We start from the raw sequence: 27,976 nt of genomic DNA, 5'->3' as shown, positions 1-27,976 counted from the left end.
TTGAACTGAGTAATTCAACAGCGCAGATAATAAGATCAATACCAAGGTTATTTTGGAGTACTGAAACAATATCTGGCTTGAGAACGCCGCACCGAACAAATTGGACGCACCATTCCTGGAATCGCATCAGCAGGAGTGTTATATTTTGGTCAGTGAGGTGAATGACAGACAAAACACATGAAATGTACGATCCTGAAGCTCTAGACATCTTTACAATTCACATTCATGTTTCAAGCTCATTTCATCCACTACGAAGAATTTGTCAACGCAGCAAGGGTTACCAAAAATACATCGGGCGTGCCTCTTGGCTGTGCTCAAAGTGTACAAAGCAAATAAATGAAACCTGGATTTTGACAGCTGTTGAGTAGACCCGGAGTACAATGCCTGATCTCGCATGCCAAGTATAAACCCCAAAAAATAGTGTGTTACTTTCATGACGCTATAAATATAAAAAAATTCCATTCATGTTTTAACTGAAATGATGTTTAAGGTGAAATCAATAGCCATAGCAAGTTGTTTGGTCCTTCTTCCAGTGGAATTTTCAGAGCAAACTGAATTCATTCAGCCTCCTCAGCGATGACTCGTGCTCGACACGCTGCTCTGAGCTTAGTCAACGTTGCAATGGATAGACTTCCGGGCTCAGTAAAGATTTTCTAGGTAGGGATAAAAAAAACAGCGGATGACTTTAGCACTGTTGGTCTTTTTACTCGGTCTTGTCTTACCTGCATGAAAGGGTGGCATTCTTCCACAAACGCCCCACGTGTGATCTGTTTGAAGATTTGGCATATGTCTGGCAGGGACTGAGCTTGTTCAATTAAATCTCTGTAGTGATGAATCAGTGTCAGCGCTACACGGAACAGGATTTTCGAGCCCTCGTAGAACAGGCAGTCCCAAATTCGTAGAACTGTCTGCAATCGAAGGTCATTGAGGGCATCCAAGTAGTTATAACACGGTTGATGGCACAAAAATGAATTATTAACAATATGAATTTAAAACTGCACTCTGAACGAATTCATTAGAGCCTTGTGATGGGAAAATGAAGCTTCAAATTTGCTTCATGAGCCAGTTATACTTTTTGACTCCTCTAGATGGCAGTGTTGGTTTAAATAAGCATTTAACAAAGGGCAAGTCACTCTTTAACATGGAGTGCCACATCTACAAGAGTAAAAAAAAAAATACAACTGGTTCATGAAGCATATTGGAAGCTTCATTTCCCCCATCACTACTAGAGCCCTCACCTCCACAGGCAGAATGTCTATGAAGAGACAGATGAACCATCGGGACACCACAAGAGTCCACATGACGTTGTGATCCATCATGGCCTTCCACACTCGGGGGGACTTGACTCTGACTAACTCCCCCAACACCTCCTGGTCCGTCTTCAAGCCAAGCATGGCCGGACTGTAGTAGTCTGCCATCAGACATGTACGTACGTAGGTCATGTAAACAAAGCCATTCTTAATGAAGCAATAGTAAGACAACGCATGTACACACAATGTAGGTAACAATGACAACACCTGGTAAGATTCTGCCAAGGAGTGCGTCCATCAGCCAGAAAGACTTCTCTTCATCTTTTGTTACGATAAGCAGATAGCCAGCTATAAAATTCATGCCCTGAGACCAAATCAAAGACATGTGACATGACAAAATACTCGAATCCAATCAAAACAAGAGACTACTGGACATGAAGAAAACCTGGGATGCGGAGCGATAAATGAAAGGATACATTTACAATGCAAAGTAGGTTACTACGATGTGCTGAAAGAGATTTCCATTCCAAATACAAAGCAATGACAACGGATGTTTTAACACTGTAGTCGAGACAAAGTATTTACCTGGATGTGCTGTTTTCATGGTTAATTTTTAAACTCGGACTATGTCACCTCATGGTGTAATTTTTCAAAAGCATTTTTTTACTGATTTGTTTATTACCTGACAATAACCCACAGCGGCATTGTGGTGACCGTAAGCCAGCAGCACGTTGTACAAAGCTTTCTGCAGACACGGGTTAGACGTCTTTCGAAATTGCACATTGTCTGGAAATGTACGGTTCAAGTCTGGGAAAAAAATTAATAAAATAAATAACCAAAATAATCAATCTGACCTCTGCCATGAGGTTTACCGTGAATAAAAGCTACCACAGGCTCACCTGTGCAGATGGTCTCCACCAGTTTGGGGTCGTGCTGAGCTCCAAGCAGGGCCTGGTAGTAGCCTGGGTTTTTTTCTAACTGCTCTTGAGCGCCACTCGCCGCCATCCAAACCAGAGCCCGGTGTTCATTGGGTACCCCCTTACGTATGTAACGCTTTACTGAAGCGGAAGGGAAATGGCAGTTGACTGTGTGCAAGACGAGCCCGTCGTGACACTTGCGCGTTTCACACACTCACATTTCACATTCCGCTGCACCTTGCGTTTGCTCTTCAGTAGTTTGGACCACTTGATGGACCTTTGAGTGAGCACAACAAGATACTCGGACATCAGCTCTTCATATGACTCGTAGTCAAAGTCTTCTGGGCGTTCAAAGCCATATGGATCCACCCTGGGCGAAATATGGCAAAATGAGGGTTCATACTTGTTAGCGCAACACTCTCGGAATGGGCCTACACTTGTGTGCTGCGCAAGTATTTTGGTTTATACTTTCTAAACAAATATGGAAACCCACCAAATATTCAGTTGAAGTGCATTTTGAAGTCTACCCACTGAACCGGACTGGATTTATTTTGAACGGCAGAATGCTTTGTCTAGTCCCCTTACCTAAATATACTTTGCTATAGTGAGAGTGGATGGCTTGAAGCAGTAACTTTAAGAAGATTACATAACAGGATAAGCGTTCTTAACACTTTAACAAGAGTGACTACTTCTCTATAAGAATGAAACATTTTATTCACATACATGACGTGTGTTTTGAAGAGGCCCAACAAGATTTTCATGTGAATCACCTGACTAGAATGTAAAGACAAAATAGTATTTAAAATGTCACAAGTGTGTGTAGAAGGTGATAAAGTAAACTAAGGATATCCGTATTGCCATAACAAAGGTAAGGCTTCGGTGACGCAGGTAACAGTTGGGAAATAATTCCCCTTTTAACTTTGACAATTGTTGATTTTGAATTGGATGAGAACAAAATGTTCACACACGGTGAATGTTTTTTTTTTTTTTGCAAAGGAGTGTCACGCGAATTCACCTGACCAGTTTTTGCGACTTTTCCATCGTGTCCCATTTTCAACTAGTCAGGCAATTTATACTGTAGCTGCTTTGCAAAAATGCAAATAAATACAGAATGTACTTTTTGGATTTGCTGGCATGAATGAGCGAAAATCAAACATGTATGTGGTGATACATCTGCTTGTAAGAATGGGTAAATTCCACTCAATTAAATTGATGGGAAGGAAGCTGTGCTTTGTGGCATTCACTGTACGAGTTCAAGCATAATCATTTTCGATCAGACATTCTTTGAAACAAAAAGCAATTAACACTGTGCCTGCTTGTATTGAATCCACCATTTTCTTTGTATTAATCTGAATGTATAGCGTTCTTTGCATATATGTAAATGCGAAATTAATTTTTATAATCTTGAATGTCAAATGCTAAATAACGTTCTGGTAAAAAAATGTAAATAAACACTAAATAAGAATTTTGGGTGACCATGACGACAGTTAAGTTTCTTGAGCATTGAATATCACAGCTCAAGTTTTGCGTTCGTGTAGAAATCGATGAGAGTTTTTAAAAGTTTTAGTTGAACTACCAAGTTACCTGTTCACTCTGTCTTTGGCTGTGTCGCCGGTGGAGTTCGTCTTGTTCTTCTCCATGCTTTCTCCTTTCCTCGCTTCTGTTCCTTTCTGCCTTCTTTGCCCACCGGTGTATTTGCAGACTGCGTTCGATCAAAAGCTGCAGGTTGAGTTTCAGGTGTTTGTTTGTTTTTTCTCTCGAACTGGAGGTCTCTACACGCTGCACGCTATTCTTGACAACGGGACACGTTAGAAAACTGTTTTTCCTTCATTTATCGTTTTCTTTCTTCGCCTCGCTTAAGAAAATCGCTCAGTTGTTTGCTTCGCAGATTCCCAGTCCGCCATTCTGGCTGCCATATGGCGAGAACTTTTAAGTTTGACTTTTACAGCCATTCACAACATGCACCTGCTGCTTGTTTCTTCGCTACCTCGGAATACAAAGAGTGGCCTGCCGAAGAGCTCGATTCACCAATGCAATCCAGATATAAAGACCGCAGGTTGGCTGCCTGGCGATGCCAACTGAAGATCTTCCTTGAGCTTCCGGAGAAATCCGTGGAAAGAAGGTTACACACGCGTGACGCTCGTCCCGGGATCGACGAACACATACACACACTCCAGTCACATCTCATGGTGCCTTCAAGGGAATCAGGTAAGATCGCGCGCTTTCTCCCTCCCAATACTACCTTGTCCATGGCAACAAATTAGTAGATTTTGATCTATTATAGAGTAAATATTTGCATTTAAAACACGTATATACCATAAGTATAAAAAAATCCAAAGCAAAACTGTAAATACGGGGATAGTGAGCGTGCTTTACTGAGTGTGTCTTGCGCAAATTTCTTTGGCGCTGTTTTTAACCTAATAAAACATGAAAAAATGTTGTCCGATTGTCCGTACCATGAAATTTTGAACGACCTGTTGCGACCCACCCATTTTGAGAATCACGGGTTTAAGTTTTGTAGCGCACACACTCTTGCCTACCCTTTGCACTTATTGTCTATTAAAAAACGAATAATACTGCACTCGTTTTAACGTTTGAGTTGTGTGAGTGAGAGAAAGTCAAGCAAATACAAGACCCGTTGTTATGATAAAACTCATCAGAACGTCTTCTGCATAAGCGTCTATTTTCGTGATGATATTGTGGTCAAGAGTTAGGTTGCAAACAATAAAATGCATACAATCAGAGTGATAAAGAGGATCAAACATTGCACTTCTGATAATAATACATCTTTTAAAATATAGTACGATCTACACGGGTTGGGCTCAACCACTTGAGGGCGACATTGACAAAAAAGTTGTACTGTGCAGTCGTCCACTTAATTGAAGCGAGCAAAAATAATCATGATTAGATTAGTCATTATTATCGGATATTTTATGGCACAGGAATAAGTACAGTAGTCGTTTGGCTTCTCCCATCTGGGGCACCGTAACAGAAAGCAAACAGTCCACGGGACAGTGATGTTTTGTCAACTACATTTTGGACTAAAGCACAACTAGGGGCATCTTTTTTAATTCAAAATCCGACTCGTTGAGGTGTTTTCCATGCGTGTAAGGTGATTTTTTTTCTTTTTTTGCGGGTTGTCAAGGTTTTGTATTTTAATGGGGGAAAATACCAAACAAATCCAAATAAAACACATTCAACGACAACAATTATTTCCATGACTTGAATTTCGAAATGCCATTTAATATGATCACACATTTCACACGTGACACACAAACAACATTTCTGAAAGTCTCACTCCAATTTTGAAATAGAAAATGGTTTGGAAAAAGTCAAGTGAGTTATTTTTCAAATTGGGAAGGGGATATAAATTTATTCATGACTGTCTGCAATAAATCGATTCCCCCCCCCCCTTTTTTCAAATGGTCTGATTAAGTTGCCTCTCGCCCAAGTCATCAAAATACAGCAGTTGTATTAAATTAAAAATGCTATAATTTCACATGTATAATTGAGAATGATATCCAAATGTCACATTACAATATTATCACCATATGAATCTGACAATACGATAATTATCACGATATTGTAGGGAAATTGGTCACAATACTGGTCCGTCGTTATTTGATAGACAAATGATGCTTTTACGAACGTAACATGACGGCGATGACATCACGGCAATTTTCATTTTGCGATATCGCCATTATCGTTACATCCGTCTGGATGATTCCCAGCAATCTAGAAGGTAAACGTGTCAGTAAATCGTATGACCTTGGGTTTATATGTTTGTTTGACAGCCGGGTCGCCGTAGTTTATCGACGTATACTTTGGTCTCTGAGTTTTGCTGGTCATCGGTAATTGACTTTGAGCCGGTGACGCTAGCATACCGACAACGGGCTCGGATGTTTGACAGCTCTGTGGTAGGACTTCCGTGTCTCTCATTTCTGCTGTTATTGCGCCGTTTTTAACTTCTTCATGCTGATCACGTTTTTGCCGAAATGTCCTTGCTGTTTTGTTCTCTTCTGTTGCTTGAACACTTTGTACCTTGACGTCAAGAGGGCGTGACTCCTGCAAAGTTCCCTTTGTGCTCAACCCGGCTCCAGTGAGATTTGTAGAACAATTCCGAGGTGAAGTTGGCATTTTTGCCAAAAGAGATTCTGAGTGTTGAGCATCACCCTGTTGAGCATCAAATCTACAAATGTGTGGTACGGCGTAATGGGACAGTCCTCTTTGGCTAGCTGCATGTCTGCGTCGATTTGTGTCATCCATCAGTTCTTTCCCCATCAAGCTATAGTCTGTACCAATGGAAGGTCTCCCAAAATGTGCATCTTTTTCTATCTGTTTTGCGTCAGGACTAGCTGAAGCCTCGTGTTCACGACTCTTGAAGTATTGCTTCGGAGAAGAATCCCCACATGTGGACCATAGGATGGAGCATGGTAGTACGATGGTCGTATGGCACTTCAGGGGCGCGTCACTGTGCAGAACAAGCCTGCAGGGCCCAGGGAGGCACCACCGTGTTACACATCGAAATTGGATTATCTCTTGACGGGCGTAGTTCAGCTTTGCCGTGGTCCAAATATTTTCTTCTCCCTCGCAGTGTATTTCACCAGAACTCCCGCAGTGCGCATCACTTCTGATGTTGTGTAATAAATTGAAACCGTTGTCATCTGAATGTGGCGGAATTTGCCCTCCTTTCAAGTTCAGGCGAACCTTCTCCTCAGGGTTTTGTTGCCCCTCAGCTGTTTTCTGATTCGCTTTCGACCACGTACGTAAACTTTTCGATGTCACTTTTTTACCTTGGCTTTGTTTGAGATCGTTTGCATCCATTGCTGGGTTGTGCCCCTTTTCACAGCAAGCAACCCGCTGCTGTACGCTGACTGTTCCAGGAGGTCTCTCGCTTGGCCATTTTGATTTGATCCCCTTCGACACAATGGCCATGTTATCAAATTTCTCCATCAAGGAGGACAGGAGGATCCCTTTTCCAATGAGTCTCGAGTTCATTGGCCGCTTTGACGTCTCCAGTCCCATTTCCTTCTGCTCGGTCACAGCAAACTTGGCCACAGTATCTTTGACGATGCCACCTCGCTTCCGCTTGTGCTCTCTTCTGTCTTCGCTGTTTTTGCTCATTGCACGCACACCATCTTGCCTGTGATTTTGAGCACCTGCCCTTCCTCCGCTGAATGAAAGCATTCCGACCTCCCTTCTGTTTGTCAGAGGCGGTTTTGGGGTAGACCTTATGAATTTGGACTGGAGCAGCCGGAATGTGGTTAGACGCCGGGGTGTTGGGTCTTCTACTCTTTCACCTCCTCCAGGCAAGCTTTCAAAACTCTCTTTTGGTTTCACGCACCATTTTTTTCCTGGGATCTTACACCTGTTTTCAGAAGTCTCTCTTTTGCTCATTTTATCAGGGGCATAAATCACCGGCATGTGACTTGTATTAAGTTCAGGCTGCTTAACCAAAGTCTGGATTCTCCGATCAATCTCTGGACTCCCTCTCTTTCTCAGAAAAGAGGTTTTGAAAACTAGCTCATCCCCGTCTTGGGTTTTGGTGGTCCTATCGGCGAGGTCCTGTGTCAGGTATTGCAGGAGATTCTCCAGAATCCCTCGGAGTACTGGACGACAGGCACGGTCTCTGAGTAACTTCCTCAACATACCGGCATCGGGGCTGATACGGGCTTTCTGAGAATCTGGTCTATAGAGAATAGAGGATATGCAAAACTTAATCCACGTGATTGATATGTCCAGATTAGCAGATAGAACACGGCTATGAAGTTATCTTTGTACTAGCTGTGCTTTTTGAAGTAAGTACGGTCCTCATGCACGGAATCAAGTTTTCTCCTCTGCGGTGACCTAACGTGTGTCAAACAAAAGATATCCGTTTTTTTATTTTCCCCATCGGTTAAAGTGAAGCTACTTACATCCTCAAAGAAATGATCTGAATGTACATTCAAAAAAAAAGTTCGTAAACTGAAGCTGGAAACTCTTTCAATGGAGCCAATTACATTTTTAGTTGACCAGCACGACTATTATTTTCTTTTGTAAATGGCTATAAAGGTTTTTTTTTTTTAATTTTCATACAGTACATTCAAAAGAATTTAAAGGTAAAATATTGACCGTGTAATCCCGTGTATAATACGCTCCCCCAAAATCAACCTGAAATGTAGTTTTTATCTCTCTGATTTGCTGGTATCCATTATTATCATTTGGTTGCATTTGTGTAAGAGCACGTTTTTAATACTCCTGTGACGCCATCTCAGTATCCACTATAAAAAATAAAAAAAAAATGATGGTTAAAAGTTGCCGTCTTTTTTCGTGTTTTGGTCAAGCTCCTTTACTTGCACCAATCCCGTATAATACCCCCGGACCCGCAATTCGGGATCATTTGGGGGCAAAAAAATGCGTATTATGCACGTGATTTTACTGTCATCAATAAGGTGCTTAGCAGCCAGCTTTGTGTTGATTAAGCAGCACAGTCATTCATTGTTAATCAAGTGCCAAGAGAAAAAGAGTCAGGGGCTTTTTATAGCTAACTACATTTTAATCATTGCTGTGTTAACTCACATGCATGTTCACATGTCACTCTTCAAATCACAATCACAGATTCTGGAAACATGAGTGTACGTGCACTACACAGCGCTGTTATTGACTAATTATGATCATGACGGAATTGAATGTACTGACAAGCTGCAAGTTGGAGAGATTCATGTCAAAAAAAAATCTCATTGAGAGCTTTGAGACTCTTATATAACGTGTCGAGCTTTTTGTTGAAGTATATCGTTGATCTCGAGAAAATGTGCTTAAATGCAGGTTAGCATTTAAATGGGGATTAGGGTTCGGGTGATCCTTAGCTTGCTAAACGTTTGCTTAAAGGTTGCAAAAGTTGATGTCTATACACAGCAATGAAACACCATCCGATCCATACATGTGAAAAAAAAACATTCTCCATCAGAGCAGATCGAGTACTTCATGTGGAATAGATGCTGATTAGTTCATTGGACAAATGTCGAATCATAGTTTGCGCAGTAGCCTAAGTTTGGCGTTTTTTGTGATTTGTTGCAATAAGTGGTTTTAGCAAGATGGGGGGGGGCGGGGGGTGAAGATGAAGAGAGGATAGGTTACATTAGAAAGAATCTGCCAGGACTAGAGGACAGTGCGGGGGACGAAGGGGTCTTTGGGTCGTGCAGTTCCTTTGATAGCCGTTGGGCTTGCGAAGTGCACTTTTACTTGTCTATGCACTTCTCCTCGGATGCCGCTTTGTAAAGCGCCTCTCCCAGCTCCTCCAAACGCTGCCTTTTGTCTAAATCCTGGTACAGGGTTGAGGGAACCTTGCTTAGGCCGTACATTAAGCCGTAGAGGCAACCGGCGATGAGGCCCGTGGCTTCGCTTTCCCCTAAAATAACACACAAGTCTCAGTGAGCAGGTCTTCTTTTGGGTCTGCTCTCCGCCAAATGTCGTGATATCTTACCTCCATGGAACATGGCTCTTCTGCATAGTTCGGCCCAGTCATTTCCCGCAATCAGAAGGGCGTCGTAGGCTATCATAGGGGCATCGTGTCCCCTCCGGCCCGCACGGCCTTCTGAGCTCCATCGCTTGTACATCTGGGCCAATAAGAGTAGTACCAGATTACGCTGTGTAACCGAACTCCGGAGTTAATTTCTACTGCAAAAATAAAAGGGATTTACCTTATCGGTTTCTTCAGCATCATAGCGATTGTCAAACAACGGCTTATTCTGACCTTCTTTTTCCAGTTCTCGCTCTTCCAAGTAAAACTGCCACTTAGCCTCAAAGTAGAACCAGTTTTCTTGATATTCTGCAGAGAAACGGACTGAATAAGTGCCCACAACGTGCAGTCCAAGACTTTTAGCCTCCCTCCGGATTTTTTGTGCTCAAACTGAACTCGAACGGGTTTTTAATGAAATGTTTTCCCATTCATTGATTCATTCCGTCTCTATCAAAACTGAATTCTGCAAAACATGAAGCAAAACTTGGATTTACCTGCCATATGGCGTATGGTCTTCCGACAGTACTCCTCAGCGCGAGGAATGACTTTCATGAGCTCACGGCCCCAAGTCCCAAGAGGTTTTCCCTGGATTGCATAGGATGCAAATAGTGCGGTTGTCAGGGAACCCAGGAACCCTGAAAAGGCAGTAGTGACATCTTCATACGGCACTTTGATATCAATAGTTTGAAATGAAAATTGAAATATTTGTACATTTCCCGCGACAAAAAAAAATCATCTTTCGGATAGATCACCTGTGGGGTGATTGTGGGTCATCCTGCCAATTTCAATGCTGACCTCTACGAGGCTGTCTAGTCTCTCAGGTTGCCAGTATCTCATACCCACGCACATGGCCTTAGCAGCGCCCCCAAATCCTGACCCTGACCAGACATTTGCATTTCAGCATTTTCAGGAGGAATAGAATTTTTTTTTTTTCCTGAGCAAGAGAAACACCCCCAACCCCCAAAGACCTTTTTCATTGAAGGGTGTATGCCAAGCGAGGAGAAAATTGTCAGGTTTGAGGTGAATGCAGGCTTCCACTGTCGCCGGATCAGGGTTTTTTCCTTGCAGAGACACCGTGGCTTCAACGTAGAGACGCACCAGCTCACGGTAAAGGTCATCCAGACACCAGTAATCTGCATGCACACAAACGCAGAGTCTTTCTGAGTCATTCATAATTGGCACGCAAGAGGAGATGAGTGTTGCTGAAGTGGGCTAAGTTTAGCCTCAGCCTACAACCCGGCCGATTAAAACAAGCACGCCTTGAGCAAGTGGAGACAGTAACGCACACACTGCTCAGATGAGATCCACAAACAGATCTCACAGCCATGTCTCTTGTCTATTTGTTTCAGTGGCTTTTACTTGACTGGTCAGAAGATTAAATGCAGTCTAATGCAGTGGTCCTCAACCTTTTGTGTCAAGGACCGGTTGAGACAAGTGAATGCTTTTAGCGGATCGGCAACCTTTTTTTATTTTTTCATTGCATTTCATTTGCCAGTTTTAAACCACTCTTACTGACAATAAATATAGAGTCATTCAACATTTTATTAACGTTCGTTCATTTCAAACAGTATTGTTCTACTGCACAACAAATGTAGAATAAAATAAAATAACACCAATAAGTATGAAGAAATGGAGCAATTAAGAAGAAAAAATACGCCTTATCATGTTAACGTAATCTTTTTTCTTTTTAGTTACGCTCCCACAAACAGCGTTAGCATGATTGCTACATGTAAATGGTACTGATCAAAAGAGGACATGTTTGATTGCTGCTTCCATTCGGCTGCTGCTGGCCACAGTGGCTAGTTATTAGTTTTTGTTTTTTTGTGGCTAGTTATTAGTGACTAAACTGCTCATACATTATTTACGTGGGCAGGGTGTTCAAATTCCGCTCGCATTTTTGCTACTTGTTCAAACGATTTAACGGGTTTCTTGTATCGCCTAGTTTTTGACGACATAGCACACACAACAGCTTCCTCCTCCATGTCGCTGGGGGAGGAATTTCTCTTGTCATCATAGCTTCATGTCTCTGTGCGGGTCCCAAACGACCCACAGGTGGGTGGGGAACGCAGGTCTAGTGTTTCAGTCTGGCTGCCGTGCGTGTTGATTTACGTCTGCGTGTGTGTATGTGTGCTGGCATTCCAGAATGTGTCTAAATGGGGAGACCTAATCTCAAAAGATGTCATCGTCATATTACTGTTGCCTTGTTACCAGCAGAGTCTGACCAGCTATTGTTCACCATGGGCCAGAGTTAATCTTGCGTATGCTATTTTGGACTCCTCCGTCCTAAAAATTTATTGCCATCCTCTGGGGGGCTTAAGATGGCATTCGGGTGAGGACAAATATACTTTCTCACGGTTTGTACTTTGATTTTCTTTTTTCGTTTTATCCATAAACGACGTGCTTCATCGATAACATTCTACTCAAATTAGAAACTGATATCGTCACTCAAGATGGATCCCAAACATACCTGTGATAAGTGCCTCTGCTGTGGTCATGTGCATTAGCATTGCATCACTCAGTGGCCAGTTATCAGGGTCCAGTTTGAGTGCTCCCAGACCGCCAAGGGACACCAGTTCTTCTTGGATCTTTCTACCTGATGGGCAACTTTCCCACTGGCCTTTTCTGAAGCCCAAGGCATCGCCGGCACCACCTAGAACCATACCTGCCTTGAATTTGTCCATTCTTCTGCGATTTGCTGTTCAGGTCACAACTTCCAATGAATGTCGAGGTTTTTCAATTGTAGCTTTTCTCTCCCACCTCACTTAAAAAAAAAAAAAAACTAAGTGGTCCGGTATCGCTGCAAAATTTCCTTCAAAACTTTCTGCTGTGCCAACAGCGTTTTCGTCATTGTTTCTTCACCAGGTTGCCATGATTGCAGCTGTCCTCTCGCTTTCACCAGTTGTCCGTACCACGTCCAAATCAGTCGTAAAATGCACCTTATGATTCAAGGATGGCCCCTCGCATTGGAGTTTGGTTTTATCATCCACAGCTTCTTTATGCCAGCCGTGGTATGTCCACCGGAATCGGGTGTCTCCTAAAAAGGCAATCCCCCCTTGGCTCCGTAGTTTAAAAGACAAGTGGCTGGGTTTGGGCTCGTGATGGGGCATGGAAGCACTGTAAGAGATGCTAATGGGCGGCTCGTCAGCTGGTGCTGGACCTTGTTGCAATTCCACCCACCCCAACAGGAGGAGGAGAGTAAGACCGAAACATCATCCTCAATCTGAGCAATCACTCAGTGAAGGTGACTCGAATACTTCGCACACTTTTGCTGACATTTTCAAACACGCCTTTTACATTTGTGTGCTGTGCTGCCCAGGTGTTCCGCTTGAGCTTCATTTTTGCCTATTCCAGAAAATTCTCAAAAGTGTTACTGGATTTGAAACCTCCCCCACTATCTCTTCACACCCCCCCCCGCCCCCGCCCCCCACACACACACTTGTGAGTTGCCATTTGATTGCAGAGCCAGACATCTAAAGTAACAGAAGACAAAGCATTACCACAAGTGCTTATGATGACTATGACTAGGTTGATGACACGAAATCGGAATGCAACCGGATAAGAGACTGTTACCGAGCAGACATGAAGTCTCGCACACAAATACAGTTTCTGGCAGTACTGAGTGCTGTACATGTCCAGACTTTTCATGTTTGTATGCCGATAATCTCCTCAAATTGAAAAAACGAGTCTCGTATTTGCAATGGCACTGCGTTGTTTGATCAGTTTTATTTTACTGACACTGCATTCATGAATATTGGGTGGTCATCGCGTCTGCCTCGGAGGCCGAAAATCTGATTTGAATCTCTGTTGAAACGTGTGTGCGGAGCTTGCAGTTGGCTTTTTTCTTGATGGTTCCTCACACATCCCGAGAATGTGCTTCATTCATTAATTGAAGACGCAAAATTGTCACAAATGTGCATGACAGTGTGAATGGTTGAATTTGTTTGCTGTCTTTATGTGCCCCGCAATTAACTGGCGACCAGTCCAGGGTGTTGCCCGCCTCTTCTCCGAAGTCAGCTGGGATAGGCTCCACCCACAATTATAAGTGCGGCGAGGGGAAGAGAAAATGGAGGGGTAATGGATTGGAAAGGAGAGCTCGGATATTTTTATGTATACAAGCCTGTATTTTGATCTGCTTGCACGCATCCAATGATATCATGTGTATGAGCTATTTTAAAGCGCCCGCTTCACACATTAACCACGGCGGATTATAAACCGCATACAAATACAGGAGCGACTGTCACAAAATAAAGCAATCGATTCCTTTACTTCAAGCTCATGTGCAGTGACCCGACTGCTTCCATGCTCATTTCACTCATCATTTAGTAGCACTGACCCCCTCCGCCCCCCCTACTAAATGTAATGTCTTAAATCCAGTTCACACGCATGCTTTATTGACATTCTTGTGTAAAACAAACACACTTTTGGGACGTAACAATCGCTCTCCTTTTCCAAGTCAAACTTTTAGGGTAACCAGAAACAGAGGACGGGCACAAAATGTAACACGTTGCTCATCGAACGTTACCTTTTCCTGTTCTGCGGTCATGCAATGAGGTCACCGGCAATCAGTTACATAAGCTTTCACATCATCTGCATATTTCCACAAGGACAAGGGTGTGCAGACGCCGACGGTGTGCCAAAAGTACACGTCGGCGCACTAGAGTACACAAACAACCTGGTGCTGTCGAACATGGGCATCACTCACTGTGGACAAAACCTGTTTTGTAGCATTCACATTCAATGCAGGTTTCAAGATCATACGAGGTGACAGCTTTGTGCGGACAGCAGTGCAAGATCTTGCAGGGAAATGAGATTCATTGATGCAGGTGCCGTTGAACTGCCCGCAGGCACCCCTAGATGGCAGCAGCAATGTCAAGAGACCTTTTATGAAAAACTTACCGAGAGTCAAACCAAAACTTCAAATAGTGTCAACAAAATACATTAAAAATACTAATGGCTTGTATGGTGTAAAATGTAGCAGCTAAGTGTGATAAAAGTATGCAAAACAGAGTAAATCAGTGCAGTTTGTAGTTGGCAAGTCAGCATTCACCAGGACACGAGAAAACGGTTCACACGTCGCTTAAACTTGACAAATAAAAGGCAGTTGTGTTTGAAGAGAGTATGCAATTGAGGAACAACTACAAATTATTAGGTACAGTACTGTGATTACTGTAATTTTGCTGGTATTGAACTCAAAATGCATACTCGTCTGGTCAACTGTCAAATATGAGTACAAAATGCAGAGCTGGATATTTAACTCATTCCACATTGAGACGTAAATTACCATGTTATTAATTGTAAAAGCAAATTCAAATACTCCTCATGCACCCGAACCAAACCACTCATACGTTGCGCATTTTGCTTAGCTCTCACTGTGATTGTCAGCGAGATCGTCCAAGGGCACGGTTTCGTTCGACAGAAACACGCGCGAGTCAATGTGCTGTTCCATTCAGGGACAAAAGGAAGACGGCACTTACTACTGCACCAAAAGCTCACTCTCGCTGCTGTGCAAAAGATTTAGGTCAGTGAGCCAAGTCCGCAGCAGCACGATGAATGTTTTGTCCATAAATGCCAAGTACCAGACGACCGTCACTTCTCAAGTCCACTTGAAGTCGGCGTAAGAACATCTTGGCGCAGCTTCATCCGCGAACAAGCAGGCATCTTATGCAGGCTCAACGTTGAACAACTCTGCAGACAAGACTACTGAAGATGTCTTTTTGGCTTATGTGGTTGAAAAAATAGAGATATAATTCAGAAAAAAAAAAAAAAAAAATTGGGGGATAAGTCCATTCAAAGCACGGGTCAAACACTATGTCATGCCGCTCTTGCCCCCCATTACAATTGGTCGTGCAAACTCCACAAAGTCATCAATGAGAACAGGCCACGCCCCTGAGAAGAGATTAAAAAAAAATAAAATAAAAATTAGCTACATTTCACCGGAGCTCATATGCAAAATTTTGAGGCGATTTATTCAAGTCGTGTCCCGTAATTCATCGCCCTTGAAGAAAACAATATAAGAGGAGCGATCAGGCGATCCTCGTGCATGTCAAATATCCCAACTTCATCAGCTCACCCTCTTCATCGTAGTTGGACATGTCGTCCGCAATCATATTGCCGAAGTCCAGAAGGAGATTCCACGTGTCTTTGGGGATAGAACGCTTGTGGTGCTCCTGAATCCAAGCGCAGTAAGCAAACATTTCATCAGATGCGGGGAAAAAAGATGAGTGAATGATGATGGGGGGGCGCAACGACATGACAACTTTCTCCACTCACCTGCAAGAATCTGTTCCAAAGATCCAAAAACTTGAAGCGACCTGTGAGAACTAGATTCCAGTAAGCCACGGCCATCTCTAACTCTGAGAAATTCAGAATTATGGAGAGAAACAGTCTGAATAACCCCCACCCCCCAAAAAAAATTACCAAAAATGTCTGCTCTTGACCTTACCTAAACCTTTCTGCCCAGGATTCTTGGCAAAATTAAAGGTAAACTGGTAAAAGTCTTTAAACTTCCCGGTGTCTTTTAGCTCTTGCTCTAGTCTGGGAAGGGCGGCCTTCAGTTTGTCAGGAGTGTCACAGCTACGGGGAATAAAGACAAATAAAAGACTTTTATTCTCATTGAAACATTAGGATCCTATCCAGAGTAATGAACTAACATTGCACATCAGTTTTTAAAAGCCATGCTTTCATTTGCAATTGAAAATACATTTTGATGACCCATTTCACAATCACTCACCCAAGGTCTGCCATTCCGTCCATGAATTCTTTCTTGCTAAACTCGCACTGCGTGGCTGCTCTGAACTTCCACGCTACCACCAATATGCTCATGCTCGCCGGGTCCAGGGTCAGGTCATCGCAAAACTGCTGGATTCCATCGATGCCAATCTTATTCTCATCCTGGGGATCTGCAACGATCGAACGGAAATGCGATCAAACCACCGCAAGCAGCCCCTGACAATGTCACTGCATGGATCCTACTGCTCACCTTTATATCTGTTATAGAGCTGTTCCAGCTTCTTGCGATCTACTGAATTTTTCATGGACTCTTTGTAGTAAAGGTCTGGATTCTGGAAGTAGTTATCGGTTGCGACTTCTAGTTTCCAGTCATTCTGTGATAGGCAGTACACAGCAGTTCTCTCTCCTGCTTGTGTGAAGGACATGAACTGCCGAACCTTGTCTCTCTGTGATGACTTTAACTTGTGCTGCAGGAAGAATCCACACCAAGGACCACAGGGTAAACACAAAGCCGGATGAATGCACCTTGATTGAGTTCAGCGGAGTTGCAAAACCTATTTTCATATCCCACGCCCCAGTCTTAGTCAGCAATGGAAGTGTACTGTGTACAGTATATATTTTTCAAAAACTGTAGCGAAACAACCTCTAAAATGCGGCACACATTTGATATGGATGCAAATATTTTTGATGACAGGCAGTGTTGGCTGAATATATATTTATTCATACAACGCGCGTTAGGCATATGATAGGATGAAGGAGTTCCAAAAGCGTCAACACAACGTCCCGGTGATTTGCACAATTGTCCCACTGTGCTAAATTAACCTCGAAGATCATCACTTGCAAATTGCCAACCCGACCCACCGGGGTATCGAACAGCACAATCACCGTGACACAATCAAACGGGATCCTCCGAGTGGTCTCCTGACCCGGAGGAGCGCCTTCGGGGGCATCAGTTACCAAAAAGGGAAAGGTACGTGCCACAAGTGCTCTCGTGCGCGTTCCAAATATACCAACCACTGACCTTCCCTTTCCATCATATTCCATCCAGTGCGACTCAAGGTTAAAGAAATGACGGTCAACTGTGTAGCAAAACCTCACATTATGAAGAACGGACAGTTGCAGCATTTGCATTTTGAAGCACTTGTTCTGGCCTCGCGTTTTGAATTGTACCTACCATTTTATCACCCGCTGTTTTGGCCAACATACCTATTTAGCCTTTCTGCGCATGCTCCATAGAACTGCGCTACTGTGTTCACTGTGGATTCATGGGACGTGTAGTCCAAAACCCGTGTGACTTGACGTCGAGGTTTGCACTAATCCAATGTGGGCCTATTCACACAAAAATGACCTCAGAACATGTTTTTGCCTTTATAGAAGATTGTTTGGTAGTGACACTACTGAAGAGAGATTCCGCAGTTGTCGTTTATAATAGAAGTTTCTCTAAAATGGTGGTTATAAAACTCGTAATTACGGGTTGGGGAGGGCGGGTGTCACATTGAGTTTGAGCACATTGCTTAAGCAATGTTACGATTCGACTTCAATTCTTGAACTGCACTTTGAAGTTATTATACAAGACGCAAAACATAAATAAAAAAATATGATGACTATTCTTATTATCAATTCGACGTGAATGTTGTAGTTGTACCAGTTCGGGGCACTGTACTTGCTCGGGGAGAAAATCAAAACTACAACTCCCATACATACCGAAGCAGAAAACTGTTTCGGAAGTAATATTGGATGGCTCCAAGAACACGACCGAATTCAGGAGCAACGTCGATTATGGCCATTTCTTTACCACATTTTCGCATTAAAGCGATGGATTAATGACGTACTCTGTAAAAAGGGTCGTTTGTACTGATGCAGGCTAATGGCGTTAGCAAAGTTCTGTTAGCTTTAGCTTCATGTGTCATGGGAGTACAGTACACCGAATGTTGAGTTGACTCAGCTGAATCGAGGTGGTCTGACAGCCGCAAGGAGAGAAGAGGTAAAACTTTATAACCGCTTATGAAAAAAGAATAATACATCAAAAAATATCGTGGGAAAAAAAACTGTCTCTTTACCTACCCCGGTGACTGAGCGAGCGATTGTCCTGTCTTGGCTCGCACCAGCTGTTGCTGTTTATCCTTGAAGCTGGTTCGCGGAAGTAAACGTTTAAGTTGATGTCCAAGTGAGACGCTGGGAAGCTGCATGCATGGAGGCCGGCTTGGTTGAGCAATGTGGCGCGACTGGCCAGGAGGGGGGAGCCATTCGTGCAATACAACAACCTGATTGTTCCCGGATTATTCAGCAGTCGTCCACCGGAGAGCCAACGCAGTGCAAATAAGGTTTCGCAGGTAGCTGTTGCCTTATTCATGTATTCAGACTGGATATTGTTCAAATTGGATGTGTTTTCGCCGTCCTCCGTTCTTCCTCATCTTTGCATGATGGTAGGATCTGTCCCGATTTTTTTTCCAATTTAATCGCATACTTTTTCGCTCATTTTCTGTTGGATGTGCGGAATCGTTGCTGCGTCAAATGACTCCTCGTGAAACAATGAGGACAATTGATTTTCAGTCAGTCGTTAGTTGCCATTATCCGTTTTCGTGTTCATAATGTCATCCATTCAAAAAAAGTATCCACCCACCACAGGCGTATTCTTGTTACTTTCTTTTCTCTTGTTATTTTTTGGTCACTATTTCTCGCTACATTTCTCAATAGCAAATATTTTTCCTCTTACTGTACTGACACTGCCCCAAATACAATAAGCGCCTCTTGCCGAACAAATCATAGTACAGTACTGACTGACTGTACCAGACGATTTACATCACAGTGCAGTCAGTACAAAGGATTGTGAGCAAGTGGTTATATATAAATATATATATATATATATCCTCACAAATTGATATTAGACGTCAGACCAGATCATATTCCAACTGTAAGATATTTACATGGATGAATGTTTTCACGACAGCAGCTAGCCTGTGAACAGTGGTGCTATTGACCTCCAGCACAAGCAGCAGTACCCCAGCGGTATTCCAGCTACTGAAAAAAAAGACGGCTGTCGTGAGGAAAGTTAACGTCACTCAGTTTTGTTAATGCCACCTCAGGTGAGAAGCATCTTGGGCACGAGTTGAATTTCTTATGCGTACTGCACTGGTGAAGGGCAATGTGCGGGATTCCTGGACAATCAATGGGGGGGTCTTGAGAGTTCAAGACACTCTTAATATTTAGGTCGTGCTGCAATGCAAACACTTGTCATAGTCACTCATGTCAAATGCACTCAGCAACTGGGTGGTGTTCAGTAATGAAAGCAAACATGGGTTGTTTGACCTGACCAGCTCAAACCGCACCTTACCTAAATATTCACTGCTCTGCAATGCAGCTCAATGACTGACCTACAACACTCACAAACAATTATCCCATTTTTTTCCTCAATGATATAGCTGACAACTTATTGATAGATTCCCAGCTTGGAAAAAAAATTGCAAGACAACTTGCTTGCACCTAATTTGCTTCTGATGAAATAAGAATGAATGTCTTGTATAACTCATTATTGTCCTTTCCAGTCAATGGATTTTGATGTCCTCTATGAATGATAGTACTTGTGAGGTTGGAGGTGTATTCAGATACACTACTGGTCATTTTGGAGGGAAGGGGGACATTTTTAGGTGGCAGGACGAGCATTGCTTGTGTCATCATCACTTTATTCAAGGGTTTTGCTCTGTGGTGGTGGGAAGACGATTACATATGTCAAATGACAGACATGTCCTTAATACATTACTTTGTTATTTTTGTATGCCCAATTTTCAGGCCTATTAGTCCCTCAACGCTCACTGGTGGAGCGAGTAGCCTCTTTGGATGCAGATTGTTTGTTTGTTCCTGTGCCTTGGCCTGGCTGTGGCTTCTGATGTGCAGCAGACAAACCAGAGGGCTCAGCATGGCGCCAGGAGGCAGAGCAGGCGTGCGGCCCCACTGGGCAATACCTGGTTGGTCAACAACTGCGTGTGGTTGGGTAGCCTCCTGCGCCGAAAGAACGCGGTCATAAATAAGTTGGCAGAAGCCGCGGCTGCTGTTAAGAGAGACCAAACCCTTTCAGAGACTGAGCGTCAATTTCAGGTAAAACGGTGTTTCTGTTTGTACGGTACTTATTTTATGTTGACATGATTTTTGTCCTCCAAATTTGAGCTCTCACATCCCTTACGAACAATCTCTTCTGTTATTTAAAAAATTTCCTCTCTTTTACTGAACTAAGCATGCATCTTCGCCTTCCTGCAGGTGCATACGATACAAGTTTTCCAGAAAGAGTTGAACGAGAGCGAGCACATGGTATTCCAGGCGGTGCACAGTCTGCAGAGGGTGCTGCAGGGAGACTACAGAGACGTGGGCAACATGAAGGAGAGTAGCAAGCAGAGGTTGGAGGCACTCAGGGAAGCCGCCATCCAGGTGATCGCATCATGAAGTTAGGTCAAGACTGATCTGGCTTCTCACTTTCTTGTGATCCTCTTGGCCGACGTGTCCTGAAACTAGAACGGTCTGTGAGGATTGCACACTGTCGATCATTTTGAACTGTTCCCCATGAATCATTGAAAATTTTTTTGGGGCTCAATTAAGAACCATTCATGAGGAGGGGTGGGGGTTGTGCAGCGAAAGCACCCCAGTTCTGACAAGGCAGGACATAAGATGGAAACCCTTCCCCCAATAAATCCCTCATGGCTTGAACTTGAGAAAAAAAATATTCGAGTCCGGATGTGTACTTTGCCACGTTCACGGCCATCTACCTTATCGAGCTCTATTTGCTTTTTATAAAAGGACAGCGCGTGCAGCTTTTGAGCCGGCTTGTCAGCCGCACCCATTCACCGAAGCCTGCACGCTTAACTTTTTCATCTGGCGTTACAGACGGAATTGTAAATACTGTTGTAAGACGCAAGACGTGTGCGGCCGGTTGGATCTCCAACTCTCAAGCGATCGCAAGCTTGATCGCAAAAATTCCATCAATGCATTCCACATTAATAACTGCAAATTTTTCCACATTGTCGACTTTCTGTCAATATACAAAAGGTGACAAATGAGTATATGGATATAATATTACCTGATTACAATCAAGAGGTCCAGGTGGCAGAGTGACAACCAAAAGCACACTTTTTGATTTGTAGATTTGTAGCACAGTTCTTGGTTGTTGGTTTTTTTTTTTCTATAATGACCTGTTAAGATGTCCCATTTTATATGATGTTGTGCTCTCCTGTCTGTGACTGACTCCTCCAGGAGGAGCAGGAGTATGTCGAACTGGTGGCTGCGGAGAAGCATCAGCAGGAGGCTGCTAAGAGCGTCCTTGCTCGGAATAAGACTCTGTCCATGGTCGACGAGATCCTGGAGGATGTCAGGAAGGCAGCGGACCGACTAGAGGAGGAGATTGAAGAACATGCCTTTGACAACAACAAGCAGGTGAACAATTAACTCCACTGTGGGTTAATCATTTCAAAATTGTCCGTAGGATCCTTAAAGCAGCCAAAATACAAATTGGAAAATATATCTTCCTCTTATTTTTCAATGCAAATACAATTTTGTATCAAAGCCATACAGTTGGCCAGGCTGTGATGTGTTCTCTGCCCCCCACCCCACTCTCTGCTTTGCTTCATAGATGCAAGGAGTGAATGTCGAAGCGGTGCTGAGAGTGGAGGAAGATGAAGAGAACGGAGGCATAAGAAAAAACAAATCAAGTCAGAGGGAAGCGGAAGAGGACTTGGGCCTGAGCATGCTCATTGACTCTCAAAACAACCAGTATGTGCTGACCAAACCCCGAGATTCCACCATGCCGAGGGCAGACCATCATTTTATCAAGGTCAGTCCCAGCCGCGCTGTTACATTACACCTGATTTGTCACCTCACGGGGGGGTCTACAAAATTCTGCATTGCTCATCATACTTCCAGTCCTCGGAGTGCTATGAATCTAATAATTCGTCGCATTTATTTTAAATCTGTTTTGCAGGATTTGGTGTCTGTGGTCATGTTGTCGCTACCCTGTGGCTGGATGTGCACTCTGGTGGGTCTTCCTCCCATGTTTGGATACATCATCTGTGGGGTCCTGCTCGGACCGTCCGGTCTCAACAGCATCAAGGTGCGCTTTTGTGAGCGCGTGTCTGTCCCCGAAAGTATTCGCTTCATGTTCACCAAGAATGCTGATTTGATCTCCCAACAGTCTATGGTCCAAGTGGAGACTTTGGGAGAGCTGGGGGTGTTCTTTACCCTCTTTGTGGTCGGACTGGAGTTCTCACCCGAGCGCCTTCGGAAGGTGAAACACAAACTGGGACTTCAGTTGGGTGTCTTAAGAGCGTGTGGCATCAAATGTATACTAACGCGACGCTATTTGAAACCTGCTGCGTGTAGGTATGGAAGACCTCAGTGCAGGGTTCCTGCTACCTGTGTCTGCTCATGGTTGTTAGCGGGTTGCTATGGGGACGAGTGCTGCACATCCAACCCATACAGACTGTCTTCATAGCCACCTGCTTGTCCCTATCCAGCACCCCATTAGTGTCCCGTTTCTTAGCGGGAGGAAGCAGAGGGGAGAAGGAAGGTTAGTGTGTCAATCTGACCTCAAACGGTCGGAATTCGACAGAATGGTCCATCGAGAACGGAGTCATGTATTTGTTTGGCTCCTCATCGATCATTTATGCCCTGGCAAAAATCGTCTCCTCATTCGCTACTACTGCACATCGCTACATTCTCACGAGAAAGTACAAAAATGAAACGACTAGGACGGTTTCAAAATCGAGCCGGCCCCATTTGTTGACGCCACTTCTCGTCTTCTCTCTGTTCCTAATATTGCGGTCAGAAAATAATTCCTGGAAAACACAACCCCCGACCCCAATCAAGTTTGGACATTGCGTTACACATGAATAAAAAGCGAATGCAATGATTTTAAAACATTACAGAGACAAATATTTCATGTTCAAACTGATGAACTCGATTGCTTTCACGCAAATGCTCACTCATTTCGAAAACAGCCGGGACAGGGCCAAGACTCCGGCTCGTACTTTGAAATGATTCATTTCGATGCTGTCGTCATCTTAAAACGTAAATGGACGCTGTCAGCATTTTCGAAGCGGCTCGTGACTCGGGCACGCGTGTACGTGTGACGCAGGTGACCTCGACTACAGCAGCGTACTCCTTGGCACGTTAGTGATGCAAGACGTTCAGCTGGGCCTATTCATCGCCGTTATGCCCACGATGATCCAGGCGCAAAGCGGAGACGCCGACAGGTCAGTTGGACCTCACCTCACGTTTCTTCTTGCCACCAAGCGTGGCCTCTGTAAAACCCGGAAGCTCCGTTCTGTGCGCTGCAGCTTCCTGTTCGAAAGCCTGCGTGTACTGAAACTGCTGGCGCAGGTCCTGGCGTCTCTGGCTGCGGTGCTGCTCCTGTGTGTGTTGCTCAAATCCTTTGTGGTCGGCCCCTTTTACAAGAAACTGCACGCTGAGAGCAAAGGCAACAAGGAGATCCTGGTGCTGGGGGTTGCAGCCTTCGTTTTTTTCATGCTAACGGTACGCGCATGATTTTTTTGTGGGTTTTTTTTTCCTAAATTAGATTCTCAGTGGTTGATGGTTGTAAGCATGATGAAGTGGCCGCTGTACGTATTTGTCGTTTCGATGCTTGCTTATGCAGGTTACCGAGTTTCTCGACGTTTCGATGGAGTTAGGCTGCTTCCTAGCCGGAGCGTTGCTCTCCTCCCAGGGTCACATGGTCACCGCAGAGGTCAAGGGATGCTTTGAGCCAATTCAAGATTTCCTCGCCATCATTTTCTTTGCTTCAATCGGTCAGATACGCGTCACCACCATTTCATGACTTCAAGACGATGCCGATCGTAACGCGACATTCTTTCCATGCTGCAGGACTTCACGTCTTCCCGACGTTTGTACTGTACGAGCTCACCGTTCTGGTTGCGCTCACACTCACGCTTGTCATCTTGAAGGTATAATTGACATTTGACCTCTTCTGTTCCATTGAATTCTCTTTGCCCTCCTGCAGTTTTGTTTCTGCTCCTCCTCCTCAGTTCATGATGGCCGTGCTGGTGATGTACGTGATCTTGCCACCCAGCTCTCGTCACATTCGCTGGATCGTCTCGGCCGGCCTGGCGCAGGTCAGCGAGTTCTCCTTTGTCCTCAGCAGTCGGGCACGTCGTGCCGGCATCATTTCCAGAGAGGTCAGTGGCAACGCTGCGACGCAGACATAAGCGGCAAAATATTTTCGACCGACACAATCCAATGAGATATGGAACGAGAGCTGTCTCGTTGTTGTTTGAATTGTGACTGTTTGCCCGGCGCTGCATCGTAGGTGAGACCTTTGCCCCTCGTCTTGTGGCTGGTCTGCATTGTTTGCTCTCTTAACTGCCCCAAAACGAGTTTTGAGTTACGTTTTAGAAAGTACTGAACAATTAACAAGGATTCATCGAATGTACGAAAAAGTATTTCATGTCGCTTTTTATGTCTGGTATGTTGCTCTCCTCAGGTGTACCTGCTGGTTCTCAGCGTCAGCACCCTCAGCTTGCTGCTGGCACCAATCCTGTGGAGAGTGACAACTCATGCATGGGTGTCACGAAGAACGACCGCGATCACATGACTGGACTCGGTTTCTTCTCGTTGCTGCTGCGAGGTGGGAAATCCAGCGGCGGCAATCCAGTTTGCATTCATTTGGCAGCAGAGTAAAGTTAGGTTTTGTCATCTCATCTCATCTCATTTAATGGGGGCTGTACGAAAAAAAGTTTTTTTTTGGTTTTGTTTTTTTTAAGCTGACCTTTTTTGAAGACGTTTATTACTCACGGTCCAAACTCCTCTTTCTTCCATTAATTTTATTTTATCATTAGTGTAATTCTGTTAAATGCAGCTGTATACACACATTCGAGTATCACCAAAAACTAATTTTGTAATTTTTGTTTTTCCAATGAATGTAAACAACATTATGTTCTACTTTTGTAGTTGTTGTACCCATTTTACTTTTCTCCATACAGTTGCAAAAAACATGCATGTGAACGCTTTGGAATTACCCTGATCGCTGCTTAAAGTGGCCATAAAATGTGATCTGATCTTGATCGAAGTCCTAAGAACAGACAAGTTGTCTTAAACTCGTATTACACAAACATTTCGTTTCCATTTTTTCATCAAGCTAAACAACAGGGCATGGATGTCAAATATGTGACCCAACTGAGTGAGTCTCCTTTGGCAGCAATAACCTCAGCCAGAAATTTGTTACAGGTGTGAATACGACCTACATGAATGAGGTTTCATTTCAATTCAGCTCTTATGTGCCTGCGGCGTATTGTGCTGGGTTTTTTTTTCCCCTTCATGCTTGATGTGTCCAAACTTCAAACGTGTCGCACTGTTTTTTTTTTTGTTTTTGTTTTTTTTTTTTTAATTAGACAGTAGTAGCGTTGTCCGTGGTGTGCTCTAACACTCATTTTTGTTTAATGTTTTACATACCATAGATTTGTCAATTTCATCCCAGATTGGCCTCCAACGCAGTATTATTTTAAGCAGGCTTTATTGTAACTTACCAATAACATTTTAAACCAATTTATGTTGCATTGCAGGTAATTCCAAATAGTTGATGTAAAATTTTCTTGCAACTGTTGTTATTGTATGTACGAGAAAAAAATGCCATTCCTACTTATCGTGCCTGCTCAACTTGCTGCTCTGCATACTGCTCATTAGCTCGTCTATGGCATTATGTCTTCTGTGGAAATGAATGTACGGGACGTACTTGTGCAATTAAATGTGTTTTCTGTTTCTATACTGTATATATTACTGTTAACAACCTTCCAATGGAAAGACATTTTCTTGGGTTCTGTTTATTTATTAAACAGATGAAAAAACATTGACTCTGCTTATTTCAGTGGTGTCAAAGTTCAGAATCGATTTTCATGATTTTTTAAAAAGCAGAGGTGAAGCTACCACCTTCCTCCAGCAGATGGCAGCGCGGAGCCAATTTGTTTAGCGGGTCAGCGGCCGAAAGCGTTCAGCAGAGTCACATACGTCATCTGAATGAGCCAGTGCCTGAGCCACGCAGTCGGCTTTTTCTGAAATAAATGTCAAAAAGAATGGCGGACTTTAATCCAGCTGCATTGATTGAAGTACATGATTCAACTTATGTATTGTTTAGACTTGTTTTAAAATGTTATTAGAACCCATCTCTACTCATGAATACAGTACAGCGTTTCTATTTTTGGATGGATTGACCATCGGAGGGCGCTGTAAACTCAAACACCCTCTTCAACTCAACAGCATGATGAGCAGTCACATAACACCAACCTGCTGAATCAAGCTCATGTAAGATGTATGAGGAAAGAAGTGAACGACTGTGGATGCTCATTCTCTCTCTCGCTCTCTCTCTCTCTCTCTCTCTCTCTCTCTCTCTGCTTCAGGCAAAGTTGAGCCGTGTGAGCTCAGGTTCAGCTGTGGTGAACACTTCTTCTGGGGGCAAAAATGTTTGAATGTGTATCATGTGTCAATTGTGAGCGGACACCTTGGAGGATGCAATAGTTGTGGTACCTAAAAACTACAAGCAAGCTTGTTGAGATCCTTCCTTTTTCTTCATTCATCTTTTCCGAATCAAAATGCAACAGCCAGAAGCTCGCCAGACCACTCAGCCACAGCCACCGGACACCGACATCCTGGACCCAGAAGGTATTGTGTCGTATTTTCTCATTGAACTGAACCTCAATGCAAGCAAGTACCCCTGAAATCAAAATATTTCTACTGAATCAGTTTTCCTGTTTATATACTGCTTGCACTTCTTTGTTGCTGTTGGTTTCTTTTTTCCCAAAAAGCAACTTCAAAAGAAGAATGAAGACTAGTTTAGTTGAGTGTCATAGTGGTTCACACATCCACCTCACAGATCTGAGGTTGAGGGTCCAAATCCAGACCCTGGCCCTCATTGGTGGAGATCGCACATTTTCTGCAGGGTTTTCCTCTGGCTTCCTCCCCCATTCCACAAACGGAAAAGATTGTTTAGGGTCAGCAAAGACCGGAAATTGCCCATCGATGTGAATGGTTGAACACTATTTTCTAGGGCCCCGTGTCATGGCCCCTTTGAATCAGCGTCATTTTTCTCCTGATTGCGGTGCCCCCCTTTGAGAGTATCTCCCGTCCACAGTTGCGTACGTACGGAGGAAGAAAACTGCTCTGTGGGTAACCGTGGCTCTACTGACTTTATCTCTGGTGGTGTTGGCCGTGGGTTTGATCTCCGCCACTCGCACGGACAACGTTCCGGTGGCCGGGTATTACCCGGGGATCACCGTGAGTGGCAAGCACCTCCCCCTGCTCATAACTCTATTTTGACAGTTTAGCCTGAATTTTTGTAGAATAATCTCCATTTTGCTTGCTGTCCTCAACCAGTTGAGTTTTGGGGCATTTCTGGGCATCGTTGGCATCCACCTGGTAGAAAACCGCAGGCCTATGGTAAGTCTTCTGAACCTTGTTAAAAATGTGGTTGAGAAAAAAAACCCAGTTGGGACCGGGGTGATAATATATTTGTATTTTTCAGTGCAGTTAGATTTTATCTCCTTTTCATGAGCAAATGTTGTTGGTTTGTTTTAGTTTATATATATATATATATA

General features: G+C 43.7%; 5 protein-coding genes across 17 annotated transcripts in view; 2 read left to right on the top strand and 3 right to left on the bottom strand.

Annotated features, from left to right (window-relative positions):
- Nucleotides 1-121: 121 nt before the first annotated feature.
- Nucleotides 122-4,330, bottom strand: grtp1a (growth hormone regulated TBC protein 1a). Its single transcript, XM_019884472.1, has 8 exons — nt 3,752-4,330; nt 2,386-2,537; nt 2,150-2,308; nt 1,933-2,057; nt 1,518-1,614; nt 1,239-1,411; nt 723-908; nt 122-653 (listed from the first exon to the last, which is right to left on the bottom strand). Exons 1-8 carry the CDS (start codon nt 3,805-3,807, stop codon nt 558-560), a joined length of 1,044 nt encoding a protein of 347 aa, XP_019740031.1. The 5' UTR covers nt 3,808-4,330; the 3' UTR covers nt 122-557.
- A 4,358-nt stretch (nt 4,331-8,688) lies between these two features.
- Nucleotides 8,689-12,855, bottom strand: adprhl1 (ADP-ribosylhydrolase like 1). Its single transcript, XM_019884471.1, has 7 exons — nt 12,133-12,855; nt 10,634-10,798; nt 10,418-10,543; nt 10,160-10,300; nt 9,847-9,974; nt 9,630-9,762; nt 8,689-9,554 (listed from the first exon to the last, which is right to left on the bottom strand). Exons 1-7 carry the CDS (start codon nt 12,344-12,346, stop codon nt 9,385-9,387), a joined length of 1,077 nt encoding a protein of 358 aa, XP_019740030.1. The 5' UTR covers nt 12,347-12,855; the 3' UTR covers nt 8,689-9,384.
- A 1,179-nt stretch (nt 12,856-14,034) lies between these two features.
- Nucleotides 14,035-18,572, bottom strand: dcun1d2b (DCN1, defective in cullin neddylation 1, domain containing 2b). Of its 6 annotated transcripts, none has more exons than XM_019884475.1 (7): nt 18,459-18,572; nt 16,645-16,861; nt 16,396-16,564; nt 16,108-16,238; nt 15,936-16,018; nt 15,736-15,832; nt 14,035-15,551 (listed from the first exon to the last, which is right to left on the bottom strand). In XM_019884475.1, the coding sequence occupies exons 2-7, from the start codon at nt 16,817-16,819 to the stop codon at nt 15,472-15,474; spliced, it is 735 nt and encodes a 244-aa protein (XP_019740034.1). In that variant the 5' UTR covers nt 16,820-16,861; nt 18,459-18,572; the 3' UTR covers nt 14,035-15,471. The 6 variants fall into 6 exon arrangements, with proteins under 6 accessions (XP_019740034.1, XP_019740036.1, XP_019740033.1 ...); XM_019884477.1 differs by having other exon boundaries at nt 18,455-18,543; XM_019884474.1 differs by lacking the exon at nt 18,459-18,572 and adding an exon at nt 17,569-18,048 and having other exon boundaries at nt 15,936-16,012.
- On the top strand, nt 18,099-26,235 carry tmco3 (transmembrane and coiled-coil domains 3). Of its 8 annotated transcripts, none has more exons than XM_019884464.1 (14): nt 18,099-18,378; nt 18,563-18,727; nt 20,184-20,489; nt 20,649-20,816; nt 21,636-21,815; nt 22,012-22,212; nt 22,360-22,488; nt 22,570-22,662; nt 22,758-22,944; nt 23,512-23,909; nt 24,031-24,181; nt 24,258-24,337; nt 24,419-24,568; nt 24,874-26,235. In XM_019884464.1, the coding sequence occupies exons 3-14, from the start codon at nt 20,232-20,234 to the stop codon at nt 24,982-24,984; spliced, it is 2,106 nt and encodes a 701-aa protein (XP_019740023.1). In that variant the 5' UTR covers nt 18,099-18,378; nt 18,563-18,727; nt 20,184-20,231; the 3' UTR covers nt 24,985-26,235. The 8 variants fall into 8 exon arrangements, with proteins under 8 accessions (XP_019740023.1, XP_019740024.1, XP_019740027.1 ...); XM_019884469.1 differs by lacking the exon at nt 18,099-18,378 and having other exon boundaries at nt 18,544-18,727; nt 23,512-23,629; nt 23,714-23,909; XM_019884461.1 differs by lacking the exon at nt 18,099-18,378 and adding an exon at nt 19,345-19,480 and having other exon boundaries at nt 18,544-18,727.
- Nucleotides 26,236-26,957: 722 nt separating this feature from the next.
- The window catches only part of tmem255b (transmembrane protein 255B), a 9,242-nt gene continuing 8,223 nt past the window's right edge, over nt 26,958-27,976 (top strand). The window contains exons 1-3 of the mRNA XM_019884621.1: nt 26,958-27,044; nt 27,514-27,656; nt 27,756-27,818. Of these exons, the coding sequence (XP_019740180.1) occupies nt 26,975-27,044; nt 27,514-27,656; nt 27,756-27,818 (276 nt within the window). The 5' untranslated portion in view covers nt 26,958-26,974. The remainder of the gene's footprint in view (nt 27,045-27,513; nt 27,657-27,755; nt 27,819-27,976) is intronic.

This window comes from Hippocampus comes, unplaced genomic scaffold (assembly GCF_001891065.2).
Source record: "Hippocampus comes isolate QL1 unplaced genomic scaffold, H_comes_QL1_v1.1 scaffold21, whole genome shotgun sequence".
In the NCBI taxonomy this organism is placed as follows: Eukaryota; Metazoa; Chordata; class Actinopteri; order Syngnathiformes; family Syngnathidae; genus Hippocampus; species Hippocampus comes.
This window is presented reverse-complemented; position numbering and strand designations above follow the sequence as displayed.

Coding starts and splice junctions, on each gene's coding strand:
- grtp1a (XM_019884472.1), bottom strand. CDS start 3,807: ATGGAGAAGAACAAGACGAACTCCACCGGCGACACAGCCAAAGACAGA. Junction 1,412..1,517: donor CCTTGGCAGAATCTTACCAG/GTGTTGTCATTG, acceptor GTCTGATGGCAG/ACTACTACAGTCCGGCCATG. Junction 654..722: donor AATGCCACCCTTTCATGCAG/GTAAGACAAGAC, acceptor ATCCCTACCTAG/AAAATCTTTACTGAGCCCGG.
- adprhl1 (XM_019884471.1), bottom strand. CDS start 12,346: ATGGACAAATTCAAGGCAGGTATGGTTCTAGGTGGTGCCGGCGATGCC. Junction 9,763..9,846: donor ATGCTGAAGAAACCGATAAG/GTAAATCCCTTT, acceptor TTATTGGCCCAG/ATGTACAAGCGATGGAGCTC. Junction 9,555..9,629: donor AAGAGCCATGTTCCATGGAG/GTAAGATATCAC, acceptor GTGTTATTTTAG/GGGAAAGCGAAGCCACGGGC.
- dcun1d2b (XM_019884473.1), bottom strand. CDS start 17,598: ATGTTGGCCAAAACAGCGGGTGATAAAATG. Junction 16,862..17,568: donor AAACAGCGGGTGATAAAATG/GTAGGTACAATT, acceptor TTCTTCCTGCAG/CACAAGTTAAAGTCATCACA. Junction 16,565..16,644: donor GCTCTATAACAGATATAAAG/GTGAGCAGTAGG, acceptor CGATCGTTGCAG/ATCCCCAGGATGAGAATAAG.
- tmco3 (XM_019884465.1), top strand. CDS start 20,232: ATGCAGATTGTTTGTTTGTTCCTGTGCCTTGGCCTGGCTGTGGCTTCT. Junction 20,490..20,648: donor AGACTGAGCGTCAATTTCAG/GTAAAACGGTGT, acceptor GCCTTCCTGCAG/GTGCATACGATACAAGTTTT. Junction 24,569..24,873: donor CCGGCATCATTTCCAGAGAG/GTCAGTGGCAAC, acceptor TGCTCTCCTCAG/GTGTACCTGCTGGTTCTCAG.